This window comes from Elephantulus edwardii, unplaced genomic scaffold, assembly GCF_000299155.1.
Source record: "Elephantulus edwardii isolate Elephantulus edwardi_28Jun2011 unplaced genomic scaffold, EleEdw1.0 scaffold00272, whole genome shotgun sequence".
Taxonomy (NCBI): Eukaryota; Metazoa; Chordata; class Mammalia; order Macroscelidea; family Macroscelididae; genus Elephantulus; species Elephantulus edwardii.
In genome coordinates, this window is record NW_006400022.1 from 2,093,193 (window position 1) to 2,115,698 (window position 22,506).

At 41.6% G+C, this 22,506-nt stretch overlaps 1 protein-coding gene across 1 annotated transcript in view; it reads right to left on the reverse strand.

Annotated features, from left to right (window-relative positions):
• The window catches only part of ADAMTS17 (ADAM metallopeptidase with thrombospondin type 1 motif, 17), a 530,244-nt gene that overhangs the window by 435,711 nt on the left and 72,027 nt on the right, over positions 1-22,506 (reverse strand). Inside the window, exon 4 of the mRNA XM_006900064.1 lies at positions 2,846-3,018. Within this exon, the coding sequence (XP_006900126.1) occupies positions 2,846-3,018 (173 nt within the window). The remainder of the gene's footprint in view (positions 1-2,845; positions 3,019-22,506) is intronic.

Below are 22,506 nucleotides of genomic sequence, written 5' to 3' on the forward strand. Positions count from 1 at the left end.
TTCAGGTCCTCCTCAGTTTCAGCAAGCAGGGTTGTATAATCTGCATAACACAGGATGTTGATGATTCTTCCACCAATCTTCATGCCACATTCCTCTTTGTACAGCCCAGCGTCTCAGATAATCTGTTCTGCATACAAATTGAAAAGGAATAGAGACAGAATACATCCCTGAAAGATCCCTTCTTGATTTTGAACCATGTAGATTTTCCTTGCTCTGTTCTGACGACTGCCTCTTGGTCCAAGTATAGGTTTCGCATTAGCACAATCAAACGTTCTGGGATTCACGTTCTTCTCAGAGTCAGCCACAGCTTGTTGTGATCCACACAGTCAAAAGCCTTTGCATAGTTAATTAAGCACAGATAGACATTCTTCTGGTGTTCTCTGCTTTCTGCCAAGATCCATCTAACATTAGCTATAATACCCCCAGTACCATGACCTCTTCTAAATCCAGCCTGTACATCTGGAAGTTCTCTGCTGACATATTGTTCCAAACGTTCTTGGATAATTTTCAGCAGAACCTTGCTTACATGTGATATTAACATAAAAAAAAGCCTCATCAGTGGACCAACAGACACTATCATTTGATATGGAGAAAAGCCTGAAACTGTCAATTATATCCTTCTTACTTGGTTCCACAGTCATCACCCTTGGTATCAGCAATCAGGAAAATGGGAGACATGTGGCATTGGGAAAGTCTGTTGTTAAGGATCTCTCCAAAGTCCTAAAGAGCAATGATGTCAGTTTAAAGACTAAAGTGAGCCTGATTCATGCCATGGTCTTTCCAATCACCTGCTATGCATCTGAGAGTTAATAATGAAAAAGGATCACAGAATTAATTGATGCCTTTGAGTTGTGATGATGTGGAAGGCTGCTGAATATCCCATGGAATGCTAAAAGAAAAATAGGTATGCCTTTGTGAAAGTTCTTTGGAGGCCAAGGATGGTGAAGCTTCATCTCCCATATTTTGCACTTATTAGGAGAGGTTATTTCTTGGAAATGAATGAAAGCAAGGAGTACCAAAATAATGTCTATCTTTGTTTCACTGATTACACAAAGGAATTTGACTATGTGGATCATAACAAACTGTGGTGAACTCTGAGAAGAATGGGAAACTCAGAACACTTGACTGTGTTAATGTGAAACCTATACTTGGACCAGGAGGCAGTTATCAAAACAGAGCAAGGAAACACTGCATGGTTCAAAACTGGGAAGGGTGTACGCCAGGGCTGTATCCTATCTCCATAACTTTTCAATCTTTATGCAGAACAGATTATCTGGGAGGCTGGGCCCTATGATGAAAAATGTGACATCAGGATTAGAGGAAGAATCATCAACAATCTGTGTTATGAAGATGACACAAGCCTGCTTGCTCAAACTGAGGAGGAATTGAGGAGGAACTGAAGCACTTGTTGTGGAAGGTTATGTCTTCAGTATGGTTTGAGGCTTACTATCAAGAAAACAAAGATTCTCACCACTAGGCTGATTGGCAGCATCAGGATGGATGGTGAAGAGATTGAGCTTGTTCACAGTTTTGGTTTGCTTGGCTCCACAGTCAACACTCTTGGCACCAGCATCCAGAATATTAAAGACGCATTGCAATGGGAAAGTCTGTGGTTAGAGACTTCTCTAAAGTACTGAAATGCAACGATGTCAGTCTGGAGAGTAGGGTGTGCCTCATACATGCCATTGTCTCTGCAGTCACTTGCTATGCATCTGAGATCTGGACAGGGACTAGGGATGATAGGAGAATTGATACCTTTGAGCTGTGGTATTGGTGAAGAGTATTGAATATACCATGGACTGCTAAGAAAATGAACATATTTGTCCTGGAGAGGGTGAAACCAGGCTGCTCCTTGGAGGCAAGGACTCTGAAGCTTCGTCTGACATACTTTGGACATGTTGCAAGGAGGGGCTGGTCCTTGGAGAGGGACATCATGCTTGGGAGGCTGGAGGGACAGTGCAGGAGAGGAAGACCTTCAATGAGAGGTATTAATTCAGTGACTGGGGTAATGGGGGTAGGTGTGTTGGAGATAGTGAGATTGGTACAGGATAGGGCAGCGTTTAGGGCTGTTGTACATAGGATCACTGTGAGTCGCAGGCAACTCGATGGCAAATAACAACAACAACAGCATTGCTTGGAAAAGGATATCATACTTGAAAAAATAGAGGGTCAGCATAGGAGAAGAAATCCTTCAAAAACATGGATTAATTCTGTGGCAATGGACTCAAATGTGTTGAGGATAATAAAGATGGTGGAGGACAGGACAAAGTTCAGATCTCTTGTTCACAAGGTCGCTATGAGTTGTACTCAACTAGACAGCACTTAACAACATCATGAGTAGGAACTGTCTCAGTGGTACCTAATATTAATCATGACTCCTTCCTTGAGTCTGCGACTTAAATGTTCTCTCATTTCTGCCAGGCCTTTGGGTACATATCCAACTGTGTCTCATACTATAGTTTCATTTGATTCTTTTTACTTACTGGCTGATTCCTGAGGACAAGGCTGACTGTTAACTTTGCAGCACCCCTGGAGTGGGTTTTAAACATGGCAATCACTGAGGAAGTCTCTGGGAACTTACTGTGGGCAGAGACCACTCACTGAGCAGACTCAAACCCTTGCATACTACCAAGAGGCAAAAAAAGGTGATATTAGCAGAGTGAGTATTCTCTCATAAGGAAGCCCACCAGTCCCTATTCTCTAAAATGTCCACCAACCACAAACTACATGTGCCCATCATTACATAACCTACCTCATTCCATCACCAGGGATATGTTAAAGATATGGCACTTGCTTCTAAAGCAGATTTCAGAGAGCATGCAGCATGCCCACATCTCACACTTACCATGTTCATGACGGTGAGGATGAACCTCTGAGCAGCTTCTGCCCCGTGGTACTGAACCATGTTGGCATCTGCCACAACCAGGGTCTCCACTGTGTACTCCTGGGTAAGCTGAATGGCATTCCTCCTCTCCCGCCAGCTCCACGAGAGTCTGTTCCTCCTTGACTTCTTATTTTCTAGAAAATGATAAGACATATGTATAGTTCTTGTTCTCTTAGTTGCCAAAGCCACACAGTGAGCAGGTCTACCACTGAGCCTGCTCAAAGAACCCAGTCAAAACTGATCAGTGTCCTCTACCATCACATGGTCAAAACTCAGTCCATTCACACATTGTAGAGGGGAAGGAGCAGATGACAGCCAGCCTGGGAGGGCCAGATGTCAAATGAACACACACTAAACCCTGAGCCTGACTTCCACAGGCAAGGAGAACTGTTAGCTTAGAGAGATCTAAGCAGCACAAAATCTGGAGAGAAGGGAATGGAGATCCACGAAGAAAGGATTTGGAGGAAGATGGCCAGAGATGTCGTGGTGATGGTGGTGGTATACTACTGAGCCAGAACCAACTCACAGCTGACCATCCAGGGGATTTTCAGACCCAGTTAATCACACAGGAAGAGACTATCCATCCTTTTTCCCTGGAGCAGCTGGTAGATTAAAACTGTGTGGCTTTGGACTGGCAGCACAACTCCTAGCCACTAAACCACCAGAGCTCCTACCAAGAGAACTCGCATACTTTCTGAAGAGTTGGACTTGCTGTTGATAACTGGAACCAAGAAAGGCAAAGGGCTGTGGACACAAAACATTCTTTAGTGATGACTTCACCCACAACTGTTCAGAGCATTGTGACCAAGGAGCTTAACTGGTAACAGGTACTAAAATGTTGTGTCAAGAGAAACACAGTTCCACAGAAATACCAGGACACACACATCCAGGCTAAGACACCGGGCCATTGTGCACAACAGTAAAGTAAAGAAAACGTGTGCACAACTCTCTGTTGACTCCTTAGCTACACTGGAATCTTAAGTTGTCAAGTAAATCTTGTTTTTAATGAAAAAAAATTTCACTGGAATCTCAGCACTAGTACAGGACATGCCTTTGCATACAGACACATCCTTTATCAACACTAACTGTACCACAGTTTGACAGAATGACTAACACAGGTTGATATGAATAACTTGCAGTTTCACAGCCCAGCTCTGAAGAGAAGGCAGTTCTTTATTTTGACAATTCTTATTTCCACTTTTAGCACTAGTCTACAAGTAGCATTATGATAGAGAAAAGATTGAAGTAGACAAGGATTTCATTTTACTTGTAACCACAATCAACATGCATGGTAACAGCTGTCAAGAAATCAAAGGAAGTGCTGTATTGGAGAAAGCTGCTGTCAAGGCCCTTTCTAAAATGCTAAAGAGCAATGAAATCTGTTTAAAGACTAAGGTGTGCCTAATTTGAGCCAGAGTCTTTGCAAATACTTTCTGTGCACCTGAAAGTTAGAAAACTAATAAGGATGACAGAACAAGAATCAATGCTTTTGAATTGTAGTGTTGGAGAAGAGTACTGAATATCCCATGGGCCATCAAAAGAAGTGCAACTAGGTTCCTAAGAGGCAAGGATGGTGAAATCTCATCGCACGTATGTTGGGCCTGCTGTCAGAATGGGCACTGTAGAGAGTGGGGAGTTTCCTCGCAAAAAGAGATCATGCTGGAAAGGAGGAGGGTGAGAGAAAAACATGACGACCCTCAACATCATAACTGTAACCATGGACATGAGTGTATCAGAGATCGTAAGGATGGTACAAGATAGGCCAAGGTGCAGATCTATTGTTTGCTGAGTTATAATTGATTTGACAGCACTTACAAACAATGACATGTCTTGTATCATCTCTGATACAAATTAAATACAGTAAAACACAAACTGCATATATACACACAAGTTCACAGAATGGCTTGGTCACTCCATAACCAAAACTACCAAAGAGCATGGAATTATCTGAGATAAGGAACATAATTATAAGATCAGTTATATGTACATAAAATGGGAGAAATAAATATAGGCATTATCCTCCTGTGAGATTTATTGTTTCCAAAACCTGTCAGATGGTCAGTTATGAGTAAATTATGAGTTTGAGTAAGTACAAATAGAATCAACCTAGTATCATTAACAGGAAAGCAGTGAAGAGAATGGAAAGGAGGAAATAAATGGATAGACAACACACATTTCATTGGAATAAGTGAAGGAAGGACAGTGTAGAGTGAACAATCACACATTGTGTGTACTGTAATTAATTACTTTGAACAGGATATGTAGATTAACTGAAAAAAAATGCTAAAGAAAGGTTTACATACAGATACATCTGTCACAGAGGGTTGACAGGGATAGTAGGTTGGGGGAAGAGGGGCAGAGATTAGTAGATGGATAGGAACAGACAAGAACCAACCTTGCCCCATCCTGCACCATCCACATGATTTCCACCATACTCAAGCCCATTGATGCAGCCACTGTGTCATTACATTTCACTGAGGATCTTTCTCTCTTTCTCTGACTCTCCACCTTTCTCAGTATGCCTTGACAAATCCAAAGTAAACAAAACAAAGTTTGACCATCCTTGCCTCTAAGGAACACCCTGGTTACATTTTGTCCAAGACATGTTTGTTTATTCTTTTCAAAGCCCATGGAATATGCAATGCTCTCTGGCAATACTACAATTAAGAGACATGAAATTTGTTTTTTGGTCTTCTTTATTCATCGTCCAACTTTCACATAAACATGAAGCAAATGAAAATAGTATAGAAATATCCCTAGGTGGATTTCAACTTTCCCCATCTTCCCAATTAGCAATCTATTAGCTGTCTGCACCACCCAGGGACTTCCTAAACCACATTAATCACATATTTTCATAGATGTCAAAACTCACAGGTTCTGGACACGTTTAATGTAAATCAAATAATCATTTTAGAATAACTTGGATGCTTCATTTGTATCATAGCAGAAATTTCTTGGGATGGGCAGGCAAGACCATTGGCTATCTGGAGAATCTTATTCACAGGCATTACAAGTACAAGAGGAGTGGTCCTTATTCCACTCACAGGGAATGATCACATCTGTGTCAGGCCCCAAGTTCTATCCTGGTGTCACATTCCAAAGATAGTCTTGGAGTTAGGCTTATATGTTTATTGGCACATTGCCAGTCGTCATACTGACATGATAGAATTCAATCTCTGGTTTTACTTTGTTCTCTTACTTTTTATTTTCCTTTTGTCCCAAATAATTAATTCATATTGTTGTTGTTGTTGTTATGTGCTGTTGAGTTTCCTGGAACTCATAGTGATCCTATGTACAACAGCTCTGAAGCCTGCCCTGTCCTGAGCCAGTCCCATTGACTTTGACACACCAACCACCCCAGTTACTGAATCAATTCATCTCATCGGGGTCATCTTCTCCTGCACTGCCCCTCCACCTTTCCAAGCATGATGTCCTTCTCTAAGGACACATCTCCACTGGCCACATGCCTAAAATATGTAAGACAGCTTCCAAATCTTTACCTCCAAAGACAAATTTAGTTTCACCCTCTCCAAGATAGATCTATTTGTTTTTTTGGTGGTCCATGTATATAGTCATTAAATGCAATCAAATAAGCACCAACCCATAGTTGACAACTCAAGCAGGTTTTCAGAGCCTGCTAATTACACAGGAGGCAACTACCCAGCTTTTACTGGAAGATAATCTGGTGGATTCGAATTGCTTACCTTTGGGTTGGAAGTAAAACTCTTAATCCACTAGGCCACAAATGCCTCTCATATATTTATGTTGTTGTTGTTGTTGTTGTTGTTGTTGTTGTTGTTGATTGCCATTGAATTGAACATAACTCATAGTGACTCCATGAATAAATGACCTAATCTCATTCTATAACTATCGTCGTTTCTCCAAGTTCATAGAGTTTCCATAGGTATGTGGTTTAAGAAGTGGATGTGGAGATCCAAGATGGCAGCGGAGGCAGAGACAGCGTGGTGAGCTGCGGGAGCAGCGAACCACTTAAAGCAGGGCCATTATGGCCTTCTACAGACTTCAGCTTATTGATAACAGTTGATGACTGGCCCTCAGTGAAGATCGAGGCTCAAGAACAGGAATTCAAGGATTCCCAAGGAGGAATGGGTAAGTCTCATGGCTCCCAACCCCCGCCCGCAGAGCCCCCTCCCACAGAGCTGATGCAGCTCCATGAGGCTTCCACAGTTGGAACCAATGGATTCCCTCACCCAGGATGGATGCTGGGCTCCAGTCCTCCTCAAGACTGGTACAGTGAAGCCACCACACTGCCGCAAGGTGGACTTGTTCTGGAGAGAATTCTTGGAGCCAGAATGGTGGCAGTGGGGGAGGCGCGCAACCTGCTGGCCACCTGCGTAGGAGGTGGGGGTTGGGATGCATGCCCACCATCTGGAGGTTTGGGTTTCCTAGGACAGGCCAAAGAAGATGATTACCTATACAATGGATTGTTGAAAGTCACTGTGTGTCTGATGACCTTAACAGTGGACAAAAGGACCCAAATCCTAAATGCACCACATATTTTGTTCTGTTGAATGCTTCTGCCAAAAGATGGTTAGACCTGGGGGGAGTCTGTTCACAATTCTCAGGTTCCCTTTATCATATATAAAGGGGGAGGGCAGTGACACCTACTTCAAAATATAGTATGACCACTTATGGGGGGGTAAAAGTGGCAGTGCTGGAATTGGAAACACTATCCCTGACCACAGAGTCCTCAGTCAGGCGAGGGGACCAGACTGGGGTAGGGGCAATTGGAGGGGGAGTATACCAGCCAGCTCCTGGGGGGTGTTGCCCTGCTCGGGATGGGCTGTCTTCCGCCCCCGGCTCGGGGCTAGCCATCGTAACCCTCTGTCCGGGGCGGGCTGCCCTCAGCCCCCGGCTCGGGGCGAGCTGTCGCGGCCCTCTGCTCGGGGCGGGCTGCCCTTGGCCCCCGGCTCGGGGTGAGCTGTCGCAGCCCTCAGGGTGAGCTCCTCAGTCCCCAGATTGTGCCATCTGACCCCTGGGTGGGGAAGGGAAAAAAATAAAAGAATGCCTAGGGTATCCAGAGAATGTTACCTAGGCCACCTTCTGCCAGCCTCTCCCCCAATAAACCTGAAAGCAACACCCTCAAAGCCTTCTATTTGTAACTCACAAGTTTGTTCTCTCTAGGTTTGCTCCCTTTCCTATAGGTAATCTTCACACGGAGTTTTACTCCAGAATTGACCCTGAACCCAGTGCCTATGACAAAAAGGAAATACAACTGACAGCTAAGGAAGCAAAGGAGGATGGAGCCTCTGGGTTCAACCCGCCATCCCCACTGGACCCACCTGGGAAAATACTTTGCAGCCCATAGGGGAGCAAATGACAGGAAAATATCTTCTAACAGAGCAAGAAGGCAAGCAGCTTTAACCCAAGACCACCAGTAAGGAGATAATGCGCTCTCCCTTTCCCCCTTTACATCTACGCCCCTGTTCAGCATGAAGAAGCCAGAGAGTCGGCATCCAATTCCCAAATCAATGAGACAGTTGGTTTAATTACCATTGGAAAATGCTTGTCATTCCTCTGTAGCATCTGGTCCCCACTGGACCCTCATCATTTCCTTCACCTGCTCCCCCCAGCTTGCGTAGGGACAAAAAAACAGTAACACAGACACATAGACCCCAAAACTTTCCTTACGTGACCCTCATCAAGACACGAGAAACCGATTTCTAGAGTGGAACCACACTGCTCAGAAGCCTCCAGGCTCCTAATTTCACTCAGAACTAAATAGGGAAGAAGTGAAAAAGGGAAAGGGAAAATGAAGTACATTACAAAAAGTCTACTGTTGTTATTGTTGTTGTTGTTGCATACCATCGAGTAGAAACCAACCTAGCGTCACTCTGGTGGGTTTTCCAAGACAGTTAATTGAAAAAGAGGAGACTGTCCATCCTTCTCCCATGGAGCAGCTGATGAATTCAACCTGTGTGCTTTCAGAATTGCAGCACAGCTTGTTACCACTAGGCCAATATGCATATTATTATTTGGTATAAAAGATTTAAGACTGTTGCTAACCAAATGGAGAAACTGCCACTTTGGTAATTATTTTATTCTTAACTAACAGGAGAAAAAAACATAACCACTCAACTACTACTTACTAAGCTCCTCAGAGGCAAGGATGTTGAAACTTTCTCTCACATATTTACGGTATGTTGTCAAATGAACTGACATAGTGAATATATAAAGGGCCAGATGCATATCAAAACCACAATGAGATACCATCTCACCCCAGTGGTACTGGCAAAGTTTAGTAGGGCAGCAAGCAATAAATGTTGGAAAAGATGTGTAGGAGTTGGAACTCTCATACGCCATTGGTGAGATTATAAAATGATGCAGCCACTCTGGAAAGCAGTTTGGTGTTTCCTTAAAAAACTGAACATAGAAACTCCATACGACCCAACTATTTCACTGCTAGGAATATACTCCAAGGAAATTAGAGCTGAGACTCAAACAGAGATTTGTAAACCAATGCTCATAGCAGCGTTATTCATTATCACAAGGACATGGACACAGCCCAAATGTCCAACCACAACTGAATGGATTGATAAATTGTGGAGCAATTTCAGGAGCAATGATTTTTAAAAATACTAGGTAACTTGGGCGAGGCTGGAGAGCATTTTGCTGAGTGAACTAACTCAGTCTCAGTAAAGGACTAAATATTGCATATGACCAATATTGTAAAAATAGAAGGATAACTAATAAACCATGTATGAGAACTCAAGGGGGAGGGCTGAGTATGGGTAGGGTTGAAACCACAGGGTTGCACAGTTTGGGGTAGGGAGAGAATGGGAAGGGTCCAGGATAAAAGACAGGGTAATGATGGGCAAGGTCCAAAGCTGATTAACTTTATAAAGCGCAATGCATGATGATGATTGTATGAAACACAATGGTGAATAAAGAATAGTGTAAAACACAATGCATATAAATTTGTAGCAAAGCAAGTTAAAAAAATAATGTAAAATAGAATGTATATGAATGATTCTATGAAACACAATATAAATGAAAGATTGTATAAAACACAATGTATATGAATGAAACATAAAGGAATAATAAAGGAATTCAATTCTGGACAGCGTCCAGAATTACAGCAATACGAAAACAACCACAGCATGACAAAGTGAAAGAGAGGTTGTTGCTGATGTGTGTCACCAAGTCAATTCTAATCCATGAAACAACTGTCTCATAAGGTTGTATGGACTATAATCGTTATTGGAGCAAATTACCATGTCTTTTTCCTTTGGAATTTCTGGGTGCAGCCAAGCAGTTAGTCACTGAGTGACCAGGGTTCCTTGACAGATTATCATTAACAATATTGTTTACCACTACAGTCTACCAAGGAGCTCTATTGATGTAGTCTGTAGAATTGTGTTATCTCAAAGGAGGACTTCCTCCAGAGGTTCAACTTCACCAGTAGCTCCTCAGGAAAAATGGGCAGTTTCTTCCCATGCTATTTACAGGTTTGGAAACCTGTGAGTTGGAACCTATTTCATGGCAATGAGTTTGAGTTTAAACCTAAATGTTAATTTGAAAACTTTTGCTGTAGCTGGAAGAAAAGAGCAAACTTATTTTTCATGCATGCCACAGAGTTTCAGTGATCACATTATCCATCTGCTAAGAACCTCCAGTCCAGACATTGACCAGTCCACTGTTGTCCTCAGTATGTCCAACTGGGAAGGGGGCATGAAAGAATGAACACCCTCAAGCACTCAACAAAATAAGTTTCAAGAGTAGCGGGAGTGACCTGTAACTCTTGTTCAGTATCTGAATGCAACCTTCCATCAGGACAGAGGGAAAGCATTTTAATCACACAAAGACACAAGCATGAATATATATGATGCCAACAATTTTACCTCTAAAAGACAATTTATCTAGGGCAATTTCACACAGGGCAGCAGACTAAACATCAAATGCTGCTCATCAAGTTGGAAAACAGACAAAGAGAGATTGCAAGCCCATCAATTTTTGGGAATCTTGGGAAGCAGATTCTAAGCCAGACTATCACGTTATGCTATGGATGTCCTGACCCATCCCCAGCTGCTGTCGCCACCAAACCTTTTTAGTGTACAGGAGTTGTTACTGCCACAGCATGAACATTAGTACAATGTGTAGTGTGTCCAGCAATCCCACTGTCTTGTATCATGAAGTAGTATGAAAATACCTCCAGGATAGGAACCAGAGCCCTGACTATTAACCAGAGCTGTTTTTGGTGTCCCTGAAGATGCTTTTTACCAAAATAATTTCCATTTCTTTGGGGCCAGCTTTTTGTCTATTGTTCCTCAGCTCGAGGGTCCCTCTTCTGCACCCTGTCCTGAGGGGCTTGGGTTGGGAATTCAAATTCTATACCCCATGTTGTCTTGACAGTTGGCTTTTACTATTGTCTGCTAACAGAGGGGCACTACAGCTACCTCAGAAGGCAGAACAGGCTCCCTCTTTGCTTATTTAGACTTAGAATATCTAAGTAGCCAATTCCCTGTATTAAATATCTTTGAAGATTTAATCTTCCAACAGTTAAACTGTTTAACTATTAAGAACTGAGGAAAAACTGGATAAATTGTGTATATACTGCACTGAAACAGGAAAAAAAACACAAAAAACTATCTAGGGAGCTGTGGTGGCCTACTGGTAAGAAACTGAACTGCAGCCCAAAAGGATTCAAAGGAGAAGGATAAGCAGTCTTCTCCCTTGCAACTTCTTGCCTCTGAAAACCCGCTGGAGGGTCAGCCCTGGGTCAGTTCTCACTTGACATCAAGTAAGAATAACATCAAGTAAGAATAACAAAAAATATCTAGCATGGTTTCAGCTTTTCTCACTCGTTGCTGTTATTAAGTGCCACAGGCTTTGTTCTGACTCAGTGACCTTATATAAAAAAGAATAAAGCATTCTCTATCATAATCATTGTTCACTGCCCACCACCCGTAATGGGCTGGAGGGAGAGGACGAGTCTTTAAAACTACTTCATAAATTTTCTAGATCTGAACTTTTATATGAACTGTTAATCTGAAAATTCAAGCTTCAAGGATTCCTCTCAGTTTTGGAATGAAGTGTGTATTTTTCATTACAGAAATAATGGGGTATCGATGTGAATTTTCACAGTGCGGTCACAGTCAGGATTGTGATGATATTCCAAATCACTGTTTAACAAAAGCCAATCCCCATGGCAGAAAAGCAAACACCAAAGAGGGTGGCACAGAGTTTTCCACAAACCAGTACAGCCATTTCCTAAAACCTAAGGACAATTTTTCAACATGGACAAAATACTGGGGGTGGAAAAGGAATCAACTCGTGAACAAGTAGCTTTGACTTCAGCCACAGTTCTAAACTTTTCATATGTGTATGTTTACAAACACTGTGTTTTCCAAAACTGTCAAGACTTAAAAAAGAATATTTTCTGCTCACTTTTTCCTTTTTTTTTTTTTTCAGCCAAAGCATAACTGGAAACAATGATTCCATGTGTTCAAAAGTGCTCCAAGCTGGGTGAAATTTTCAGCAGCTGCTAAACCCAACATCCTTGAAAAATAATGGCCTTATTTTATCATTCTTTTGCAAAAAGGAAAAAAAAAGATATGTTATGCTCTCCAAGTATGAATTCTTTAAATGACTTCCCCCAAGGCCAAGTAATTTTTTATAAAGGGCATATTTTTTCATGTAAATTCCTCACAGAGAAAGGTGGAAAATACAGACTTTGTGGTTAAGATTCTGAATGAGTAACTGCTCAAGCTTGGAGTCCTGCCTTAGTCCCTACAATCATCTCAAAGTGGAAATGAATCCCTGAAAGAACAAGGGAAGAAAAGAAGGACTCACCCCCTGAACCCTCCGACCTGTGGTCAGACACATATAGGGAATAAGCAGTCATGTGCCACTGTCTATGGGTGAAGTCAAAAGATATTCACTGAGAACCTACTATGTGCTATGAATCCTTGGGTAGTACAAACATTGGGATTTGTTACTGATCAAAAGTTTAGAAGTTCAAGTATAACCAGAGGCACTTTAAAAGAAAGACAAGGTGATAGATTTCTGAAAAGTCAGTGACTAAATGTGATGGAGCAGAGTTCTATGTTTAAACACATGGGATCACCATGAGGTGCAGTCAATCTGACAGCCACTGACACTGCATATTAGACATAGATAAATGAATAAAGTATAAACAAGATAAACATTAGAAAAAGAATACACAATGTTATAAGATAATATAAAGGTATATAGCGACACATTAGCCACCACAGCAGGACAAAAGGCAAGGAAGGAAGACATGGAATATAAATATAAAGACTAGACAATGAAAACCCAATGTATCAGAACAGTACATTGTTCAATCGGTGCTGTGAAATGCATCCCTGAGTGTGAAAAACAATCAAAATATACAATATACTTACATGTACCAACAACTGAGAAGATGGAACAGAACCAGGTGACATCGCACTCTGTTTAATACCAGTTCACTATGAGTTAGAGAAGACCAGAAAGCAAAAGCAAACAACACGAAGATTGCAGGTATATGGTTCTTATTTTATGGGTGAATGGTAGTGCCCTGAATTGAATTAGGGACCACTGGAACAATGTTATGAATCCCTGGAAATGTAATGAGTAACTTGTCAGGCTGTTAGCCAAAAGGCTGGTGGTTCAAATCCAGCAGTCACTTCTTGAGATAAAGATGAGCAGTCTCCTCTTGTAAAGATTTATAGCCTCAAAAAATCGAATAGAGGGTTGCTTATGAAATGTAATAAACTTGAAGGCAGCATATTTGGATTTTCTGTTTTGAGGGTCAGGGCTAGGTATAAAGAAAAACACAGAGTTTTGGTCTGGTAAAGTTCCATAAAGATATGTTTTTGAAATATCTCAGTGGAGTCATCAAGCTGACTGTGAAGAATGAGAATTCAAGAGCAAAGACAAATGCAGAGAGAGGCACTTAGGAATCTCTGGTTGGTGCTTATGTAGATAAAGGAGTAAGAACAGAAGTCTAGACCATTCTTTAGGGACCACAAAAATCACATAGCTATATCAAAGAAATGGAATGAGCACTGGAGAAAGAATGGTTGGGACACAGTGTGAAGAGGAAGAGCATGGTGTCATAAAAGCAAACAAAAATGTCTCAAAATTGAGGGCTTCCAATTAATTATCAAGGAAGTAGAAAGTCAAGTAAAGCAAGGACTTGTATTAAATAAGAGGCTCCTTGCATAAGTGAAAGAGTTCTACTGGGAGAAAAGCCCTTGGAAGATGCAGTCAGTTAGGGTACTCAACCAACTAACCAAAAAGCTGGAAGCTCTCAAGTCTGTCCAAAAGGCATCTCAGAACAACAGGTTAGTGATCAGTTGCTGAGCAAACTATGGGAACAGTTCTACTCTGACACAACTCCACAGGCTGGAGCTGACTTCACAGAGGGTGGTTGGTAATGGAAGCAGAGAGGACTGACGGAGTACTTGAGAGAGGAGGAAATGGTGTGAACTACTTTTGGAGGAATCAGCGAGGGAAAGAAAGGAAATAGAGTGGAGATAAAGTTTCCTTGAGATAGGGAAACTTGAGCCTGCAGTTGGAAAACCCACCCATGGCCACTGCCAGCTTCAATCAGTGTCTGCTAAGAGCTGCCGATAACTGGGGTAGTAATTCCATGAGTTTCCAATGAGGAAGAGCAGGCTTCTAATGGACTAACTGCACATAAACTGGGAAAAGGCAGCAATTGCCCAACAAGCCCTAGCCAGGATCCCATGCTGTACCTGACCCTGTTGAAAGGTTTCCCTCAAGTGAGAAAGAAGAGCAGATAAAAATAGAACAGTTCTGTAAGTACACCTTGAACTGAAGAACTTTTCTCTGAACACAAAGGACAAGATCCAGAACACCTTAGGAAGTGAGCTCACACTAGAGAACAAGGTTAAAGACAGGCCCATTCACATAGCAGGCAACAGCAAAGTGGCACAAGCATGACAAAGGAATACATAAGCTAGAATCATCTAAACCATTAAGAAGAGAGACTGAGTCTTTTCCAGGAAGACTGGTACACCAAAGGATGGTATCATTAGAGAGTTCAATCTAAAGCACAAGAGAATGAAATGGTACCCACTCCTACACCATTCCTCTTATTCGCTTATGGAACAGACGACTTCACTTGCTGGTTTTCAGAAGATCATGTCACAGCAATGAACATGCCTTCAATGACAGACAGGCATCAGTGGCCCTGATCAAGTCATCAAGATGCCCTGAGAGATAAGCCAAAAGCCACAATCACTGGTTAATTTTACATCAACCTTAAAAGTCCTGGTTTCTACCTCTATTTGATAAACTTTTAACACATCTACCTTCTTCTCTGCCTTGTAAAGCACGTGCTGGGCAGGCCCTCCTATACACCAGGGTCTCGGCCTGTGTGCGCACCACTAGAATCAGGATAGCTTTGTCTTAAAAAAAAAATAGATATTTATTTTATGCTGGTTTATTTACAAAGTTCATGTATATTGTTTTTTCACAGATCTTTTCCCTTTCCTTTATTGTTCATAATGGAGCTATGGTGGTCTAATGAATAAGGAGTTGATTGTCAACCCAGAACAGACGGTTAAAATCCACCAGCTGCTCCAAGGAGAAAAATGGACAGTCTCTTCCCTTGCAGTTTATTGCCTCTAAAAACCCACTACCAGGTTAGTGATGAGTTAGTTCTGACTTGACAGCTATAAGTTTTAAGTTGCTGTTAAGAAAATATACAGAACTTTCTACGAAGATGGCGCCGAAAGCGAAGAAGGAAGCCCCTGCCCCTCCCAAAACTGAAGCCAAAGCAAAGGCATTGAAGGCCAAGAAGGCAGTCCTGAAGGGCATCCACAGCCAAGAAAAAAAAGAAGATCCACATGTCACCCACCTTCCGGCGGCCTAAGACGCTGAGACTCCGACAGCAGCCCAAATACCCCCGGAAGAGCACCCCCAGGAGAAAGAAGCTTGACCACTATGCCATCATCAAATTTCTCCTGATCACTGAGTCAGCTATGAAGAAGATAGAAGATAACAACACACTTGTGTTCATTGTGGATGTCAAGGCCAATAAGCACCAAAGTAAACAAGCTGTAAAGAAACTATGACATTGATGTGGCTAAGGTCAACACTTTGATTAGGCCTGATGGAGAGAAGAAGGCCTATGTTCAACTTGCTCCTGATTATGATGCTTTCGATGTTGCCAACAAAATTGGGATCATCTAAACTGAGTCCAGCGGGCTAATTCTAAATATAATAAATTTTTCTCACCATAAAAAAAAGGAAAATATACAGAAAAACATACAACAATTTAATAGTTTGTACATGTATCACTTATGGATACTGATTACGTTAAGTTGTACAACCATTTCTCAGTCTCCTCTTCTGGTTTGCTCCCTCTATTAACATAAATTTATTAAACCCTAAAGTTTCTATCTGATCTTTCAAGTTCCTCTTATCATTTTGATCACACATAGATAGTTCATCTCAACATCAAGATCAGGCAAGAGAGAGATGGAAAAAATAAAGATTACTCCAAAGGCTGAGTCAGAGAAGCCACAGCCATCTTTGGCAGGGTTAGATTAGTGCTTTATTTCCCTGTGAGAAAGCTGAGCTACTTTAAATATGAGCATACAAATTGACTCATTATTTGAGAGTGCAAAAGGGATCTCCCCTAGGAAGCTCTGGTGGCTAGATCATAGAGAGTTGCACTGCTAACATAAAAGTGGCAACTCTCTGGAAGTTCTAATTCACCAGCAGCCCGTGTGAGAAAGAAGGGCAATTGTGCTACAATATGATTAATGATTTACAGTCTGAAAATCCACCAGAGGGTCTATGACTCAGTTCCAACTCAACAGAAACGAATTAAGGGGTGCATAGAGAACATCAAGACAAAGAGGAACCATCAATGAAATGGACTGGTACAGTGGCTGTAACTGGGCTCAAGCAGAGCAGGAAGTGTGAGAATGGCACAGGACTAGACAATGTGTCATTCTGTTAAAAACAGAGTCACTAAATCAGAACTAATTTGATGACAGCTAACAATAAGAGATTTATGAAGACGATTTGGTGATGCAATGGTTAAACACTCAGCTGCCAGCTAAAAGGTCACTGGTTCAAATTCACCAGATGTGCACCAGAAAGACGCAGCAGTTGCCTTCCATAGAAGAGAGAGCCTTGGAAGACCTTTGGAGCAGCTCTGCTCTGTCCCATAATGGATTTGTGACCTGGAATCAGCTCAACAACAATGAGTTTAGGGTTTTTTGGGTTATGGCCTGGAAGGAGGCACTGACAATTTCCCTAGAATGCAGAAAGTTCTTGTTCTCTTCTGGTTGGGCCTCTGAGTAGTAGGTGACTAGTGAAAGGTATGTATGCAATTATCACCCTGTCCCTGCCTGGGAGGCTTTTTGCTCAACTAAGCAGCAGCATTTGTAGCTCCCTGGGCATTCCCCTCCCCCAGGGCTCACTGCCTAGCACAGTCCAGGCTCAGGGACAGGGCGTTTGAGAGATAAGAAGAGGAGCTCATGGCTCCCTCTGTCTGCTGGCAACTCCCACCACAAGAAACTGCCCTATATTGTAGAAAAGGAGTGCAAAAGGAACCCACTGTCTTCACAGCCCAACTGAACAGCAAATGTCCCAACAAACATTTCCCTGGGCTCTTCCATGAGAAACTGGTGTACTGAGAAAGTTTGACTTCTCTGCAGAGAGGGGGGAGGGATGTGTGTAAGTATAAACATAACAAGTGTGTGTATGTGTGTATATATAACCCTAAAGTTTTTCTTAAAAAAAAAAAACCAAACAGTCATTCTACACAGAGTGCCTGTTTTCCTTGTCCTCCCCTAAGAGAACATTCTGGCATGCCTCTGTCTATGAGGGGAGCTGGCTCCTGAGCTCAATCACACACTTTCTCCTGCTCTCTTTTTTTCTCTTGGAGAGAACAAGAATATGCTGATTTGAAAATCAGACCCTTCCTTCTACAGAGCTGGCTGAAGCCCAAGACAGCGCCTTAGTCATGCACTCCTTTGGCAGTCCAGGCACACACCCCCAAGGAGCCAATAATTTTGCATCCATCCCTAGGGCTGGCCCCACTGCCAGAAGCACCCTCTGCCACCTGGATAACTCCCATCATCAAGTACTTTAAATAACAAACTATACAGTCCTGGTTCATCTGTAGCTCTGGGCAGATTTTCTTATTTCAGCAGAGGCCTGATTTACAAAGAGTAACTGAATGCTTGGGCAGGGTATGTACTGCTGAAGAGGCCAAAGGAGAAGTCATCCAATTCTTCTGTTTGGTGGAACTGCATGTGGGAAAAGCATTCAGACACAGAAAATACTATTACAGTCTCTTCTTTTTCCTTCTAGTGTTAGATTTTAAAATTTTCTTTTTCAATGTAAAAATATTCACAAGTGAATGGGACTATTCTCAATAGTGGAATATGTTTTCCCTGGGCTGCTAGTTCTGTGTTCTCACAGAGGTCACATACAACAGATCCACTGAAACAGAAGAAAATATTATTAAACATTCAAATCACAGAGCATCAATTTCTAGAGCAATAAGGAGATATTTATGGCTTTTGGTGGACAGAGGAACTGTACTCAATACCTAGAACCTATGAACAGGTCACCTTACATGAAACAAATTCCAAAACTCATGGCAGTCAAGTCAGAACCAACTTATAGTTTATCCACCAGAAGGTTATCGAAGGCTGTAAGTCAGATTGGGGAGACTGTCCATCTTTTTCCCACAGAGAAGCTTCAGGATTTGAATTGTGTATACCTTTGGGATTGTAATGCAGCTTCTTACCACTAGGTCAAATCAAGAAAAGGGAATCTCTATGCACATATGTATCAGGGATATGTCCTTTCTCCATACCTTTTCAATCTCTATATGGAACAGATCATTCAGAAGGCTGAGCTTTATAGGGAGAAATGTGCAATCAGGATTGGAGGAAGACTCATCAACAACTGATTTATGCAGGTGATAAAACCTTGCAAGTTGAAAATGAGGAGGACCTGAAGAGCTTGCTGCAGAAGGCCAAGGACTGTAGTCATCCCTGTAGAATGAAGCTCAACATCAAGAAGACAAAGATTCTCACCACAGGGCCGATTAGCAGCACCATAATAGATGGAGAAGAGAGTGAAGTTGTTAACAAGCACAGCTTGCTCAGCTCCACAAATCAACACTCTTGACACCGTTGTTGCTGCTGTTGTTGATGATGTCGAGTCGAGCACAACTCATAGCAACCCTACAAGCAAAAGACCTGACGCCTTTCTATAACTATTGTTTCCAGAGGCATGTTATTTAGGAAGTAGATGCCACTCCTGCTTCCAAATATTGCATGATTACTATGGAGTTATTAAACTTTTCAGACATGATATTATTATGATTATGTTTTATTTTTTCAAAGAGTCTTCATAGTCTATATACTGAGGTTAATTTAGATGAAATAATGTCTGAAATTTGTTTTCTAATACCCCACTAACGGTGGACAATTGCTACAAATTTTAAAAGCTAGTTGATAGGTGTCTGAGTTTTATGATACCATTCTCTGCACTTTAAATAATAAAGTATGAAGTTTCCATGCTAAAAAAAATTGTTTTAAACAAAACCCAACAAACTATGCTCTCATGGTTGTAATGATTAAATTCATTGGTGCTAGCAGTGAAGAAATCAAAAGACAAATTACACTGGGAAAATCTGCAGTCAGGGACCTCTCCAGGTGTGCCTGTTCCAGGCCATGGTCTTTGCAATTACTTGCTATGCATCAGAAAGCTGGACAGAGACTAAGGATGGCAGAAGAAGAATCAATGTCTTTGAGTTGTGGGGCTGGAGAAGAATCTTGAACATAGTGTGGACAGCCAAGAAAACAAATAGGTCTGTCTTGGATACGGTAAAATCAAACTTTTTGGAGGCTCAGATTCTGAAGCTCCATCTCACATGCTTTGGGCATGGAGCCAGGAAGGACTGGTCATTGGAGAAGGACATCATGCTCAGAAGGATGGAAGGACAGTGGAGAAAAGGAAGACCTTGGATGAGACGGATTGATAGAGTAACTAAGGCAAGTGTGTCGGAGTCAGTGAGACTAGCTCAAGACAGCAGACTTCAGAGAAGTTATGAGTCACAAGCAACTCATGAGTTGCACATGTCACAACAACAACATGAGTCTCAGATGACTCCACAGCACATAACAACAACAGCAATCACATAAATGTAAAAATTTTGATAGGATTTGGTGATAAAATGCAGTTTGGCTCCATTAGAAATATAAAGCTTAGACAGAATAAATTTTATAAATGAAAACAGAAAAAGGTATGGAGAAACCAATTCCACAAAAAGCTCCAAGTTGAGATGTTTTCACAGAGCATTCAACCCACCCTTCACAGACCAGATAGCTTCAATGGGTTACAAAGAGTTTTATAACATCAAAAATAAAAGAAAGCTTTTTTTAAAAAAAATATTTTTATTGTATTATTTTTACGTATACTGTCAAATCAGATCTGACTGGTACAGGAGGAGATTGCCCCCTCCTTCTCCAGCAGAGCATCTGGTGGATTTGAACCGTGTACCTCTGGGATTGCAGTGTAGCATCTTGCCACTAGGCCACCAGAGCTCCCTTAAAAGAAAGCTTCTATACATAGGACCTGAGCAGTAATGACAGCAGACACCCAGAAAAGTAATAAAAATAATGGAGCAACATTATATATGAATATAAATGTAAAAAGCCCAAACAATATTTTAAACAAAACACGAAACAGTACCATCAAGTTGGTTCTGACAGCAATGCTGTTTCAGGTTTCCAAGGCTGTACATTTTTATCTTCCTTTCAGTCTTCAAACCTCTGACTCTTGGTGGTGGTGGTGGTGGTGGTTATATGCTGTCAAGTAGCCTGCGACTCATAGTAACCCTATGTACAACAGCCCTAAACTCTGCTCTACCCTGTGCCAATCCTATTGTCTCTGACACACCTACCTCCATTACCCCAGTTACTGAATCAATCCATCTCATTGAGGGTCTTCCTCTCCTCCACCCTCCCAAGCATGATGTCCCTCCTTGCAACATGTCCATAATAGGTCAGATAAGATTCAGGATCCTTGCTCCAAGGAGCAGCCTGGTTTAACCCTCTGCAGGACAAACCTGTTTGTTCTCTTAGCAGTCCATGGTATATTCAACAGTCTTCTCCAACACCAATGCTCAAATGCTCTTGGTTAGCATATATTATGTACTATACCACAAGGGCTCCTTTGATAAAAAAATATAAGCAAAGCTGTAGTGTTGGGAGACTAGCACAGAATATCTCATGGACAGCCAAAAGAAGAAGATAAGTCTCAGAGAAGTTGCAGCTAGAGTGCTCACTGGAGACAAGAACAATGAGGTTTTGCCCCACATACTTTGAGCATGTTGCAAGGTGGGACCAGATCTTGAGGAGTATGGCATCAGGACTGGTGGAAGACTCATCAACAATTTGCACCAGAGGTGTTTGCTGCAGAAGGTCCAGCACCGTAGATTTCAATATGTACTGAAGTTCAACATCAAGAAAACAAAGATTCTCACCACTGGACCAACTGGCATACACAAAGAAGAGACTGAGACTGTTAACAGCTTCAGCCTGCTTGGCTCCACAATCAATACTCTTGTTAGCATTAGCCAGCAAATAAAAAGACAAACTGCATTGGGAAATTCTGCTGTCAGGGATCTCTCTTCAGAGTACTGAGGAGCAATGATGTCAGTCTAGAGACTAAGGTGCACCTGATCCAAGCCACAAATTTCAAAATTACTTGTTTTGCATTAAAAATCAAGTGACTTGATGGCTCTTAATAATAACAACTACACTAGGGTGAGTCTTAAATTAGTCTGTAAAGGTGATACATACATACATACATACACACGTAGCTGAAGAGACCACATAAAGAACCTTCTAAAAGTCAAGACATAGCAAAGAATGCCCAGGGTTAAGAACATAGAAGCCCCTTCCACTAGAGTCGATCCCTTGAATCAAACTTGTAGTGTGCTGAATTTTAACCTATACTTTAAAATCACCCATTTTCTTGGTTTCTTTCTCTGAGTTTTTTGATACTGCATAGGAATCCACTGACCTTTATATATTGATCTTGTATCTAGCCACCTACTAAATTGGTCCATTAAGCAAGACTGGCATCCACTTCCTGAATAACATGCCTCTGGAAACTCTATGAACATTGATAAATGTTCATAATGGTACAGGGGCTTCAAGCCTTTTGTTCATAGGGTCACTATGAATCATGCTTGACTTGAAGGCAATCAACAACAACAGTTCAAACAGTTTGTTTAGTCTTTGGGGTTTTCTGTGTACACTATCATCTGCATGTGATAGTTTAACCACCTCTTTGTCAATCTGGATGCCTTTTATTTTCTTCTCTTATCATATTGTCCTAGCAAGTACTTCTGATACAATATTGAATAAGAGTGGTGACAGCAGGCATCCTTGTCTAGTCCCTGTTCATATCAAAATGCTTTTACTTTCTCCACTGAGAATAATACTGGCTCTTGGTTCTGCATATTTACTTTCCACTATGTTGAGGAAATTCCCTTCTATTCCTATTTTTTGGAGTGTCTTAATCAGGAAGAGGTGTTTAATTTTTTTCAAATGCCTTTTCTGCATCAGTTGCTAGGAATATATATATAT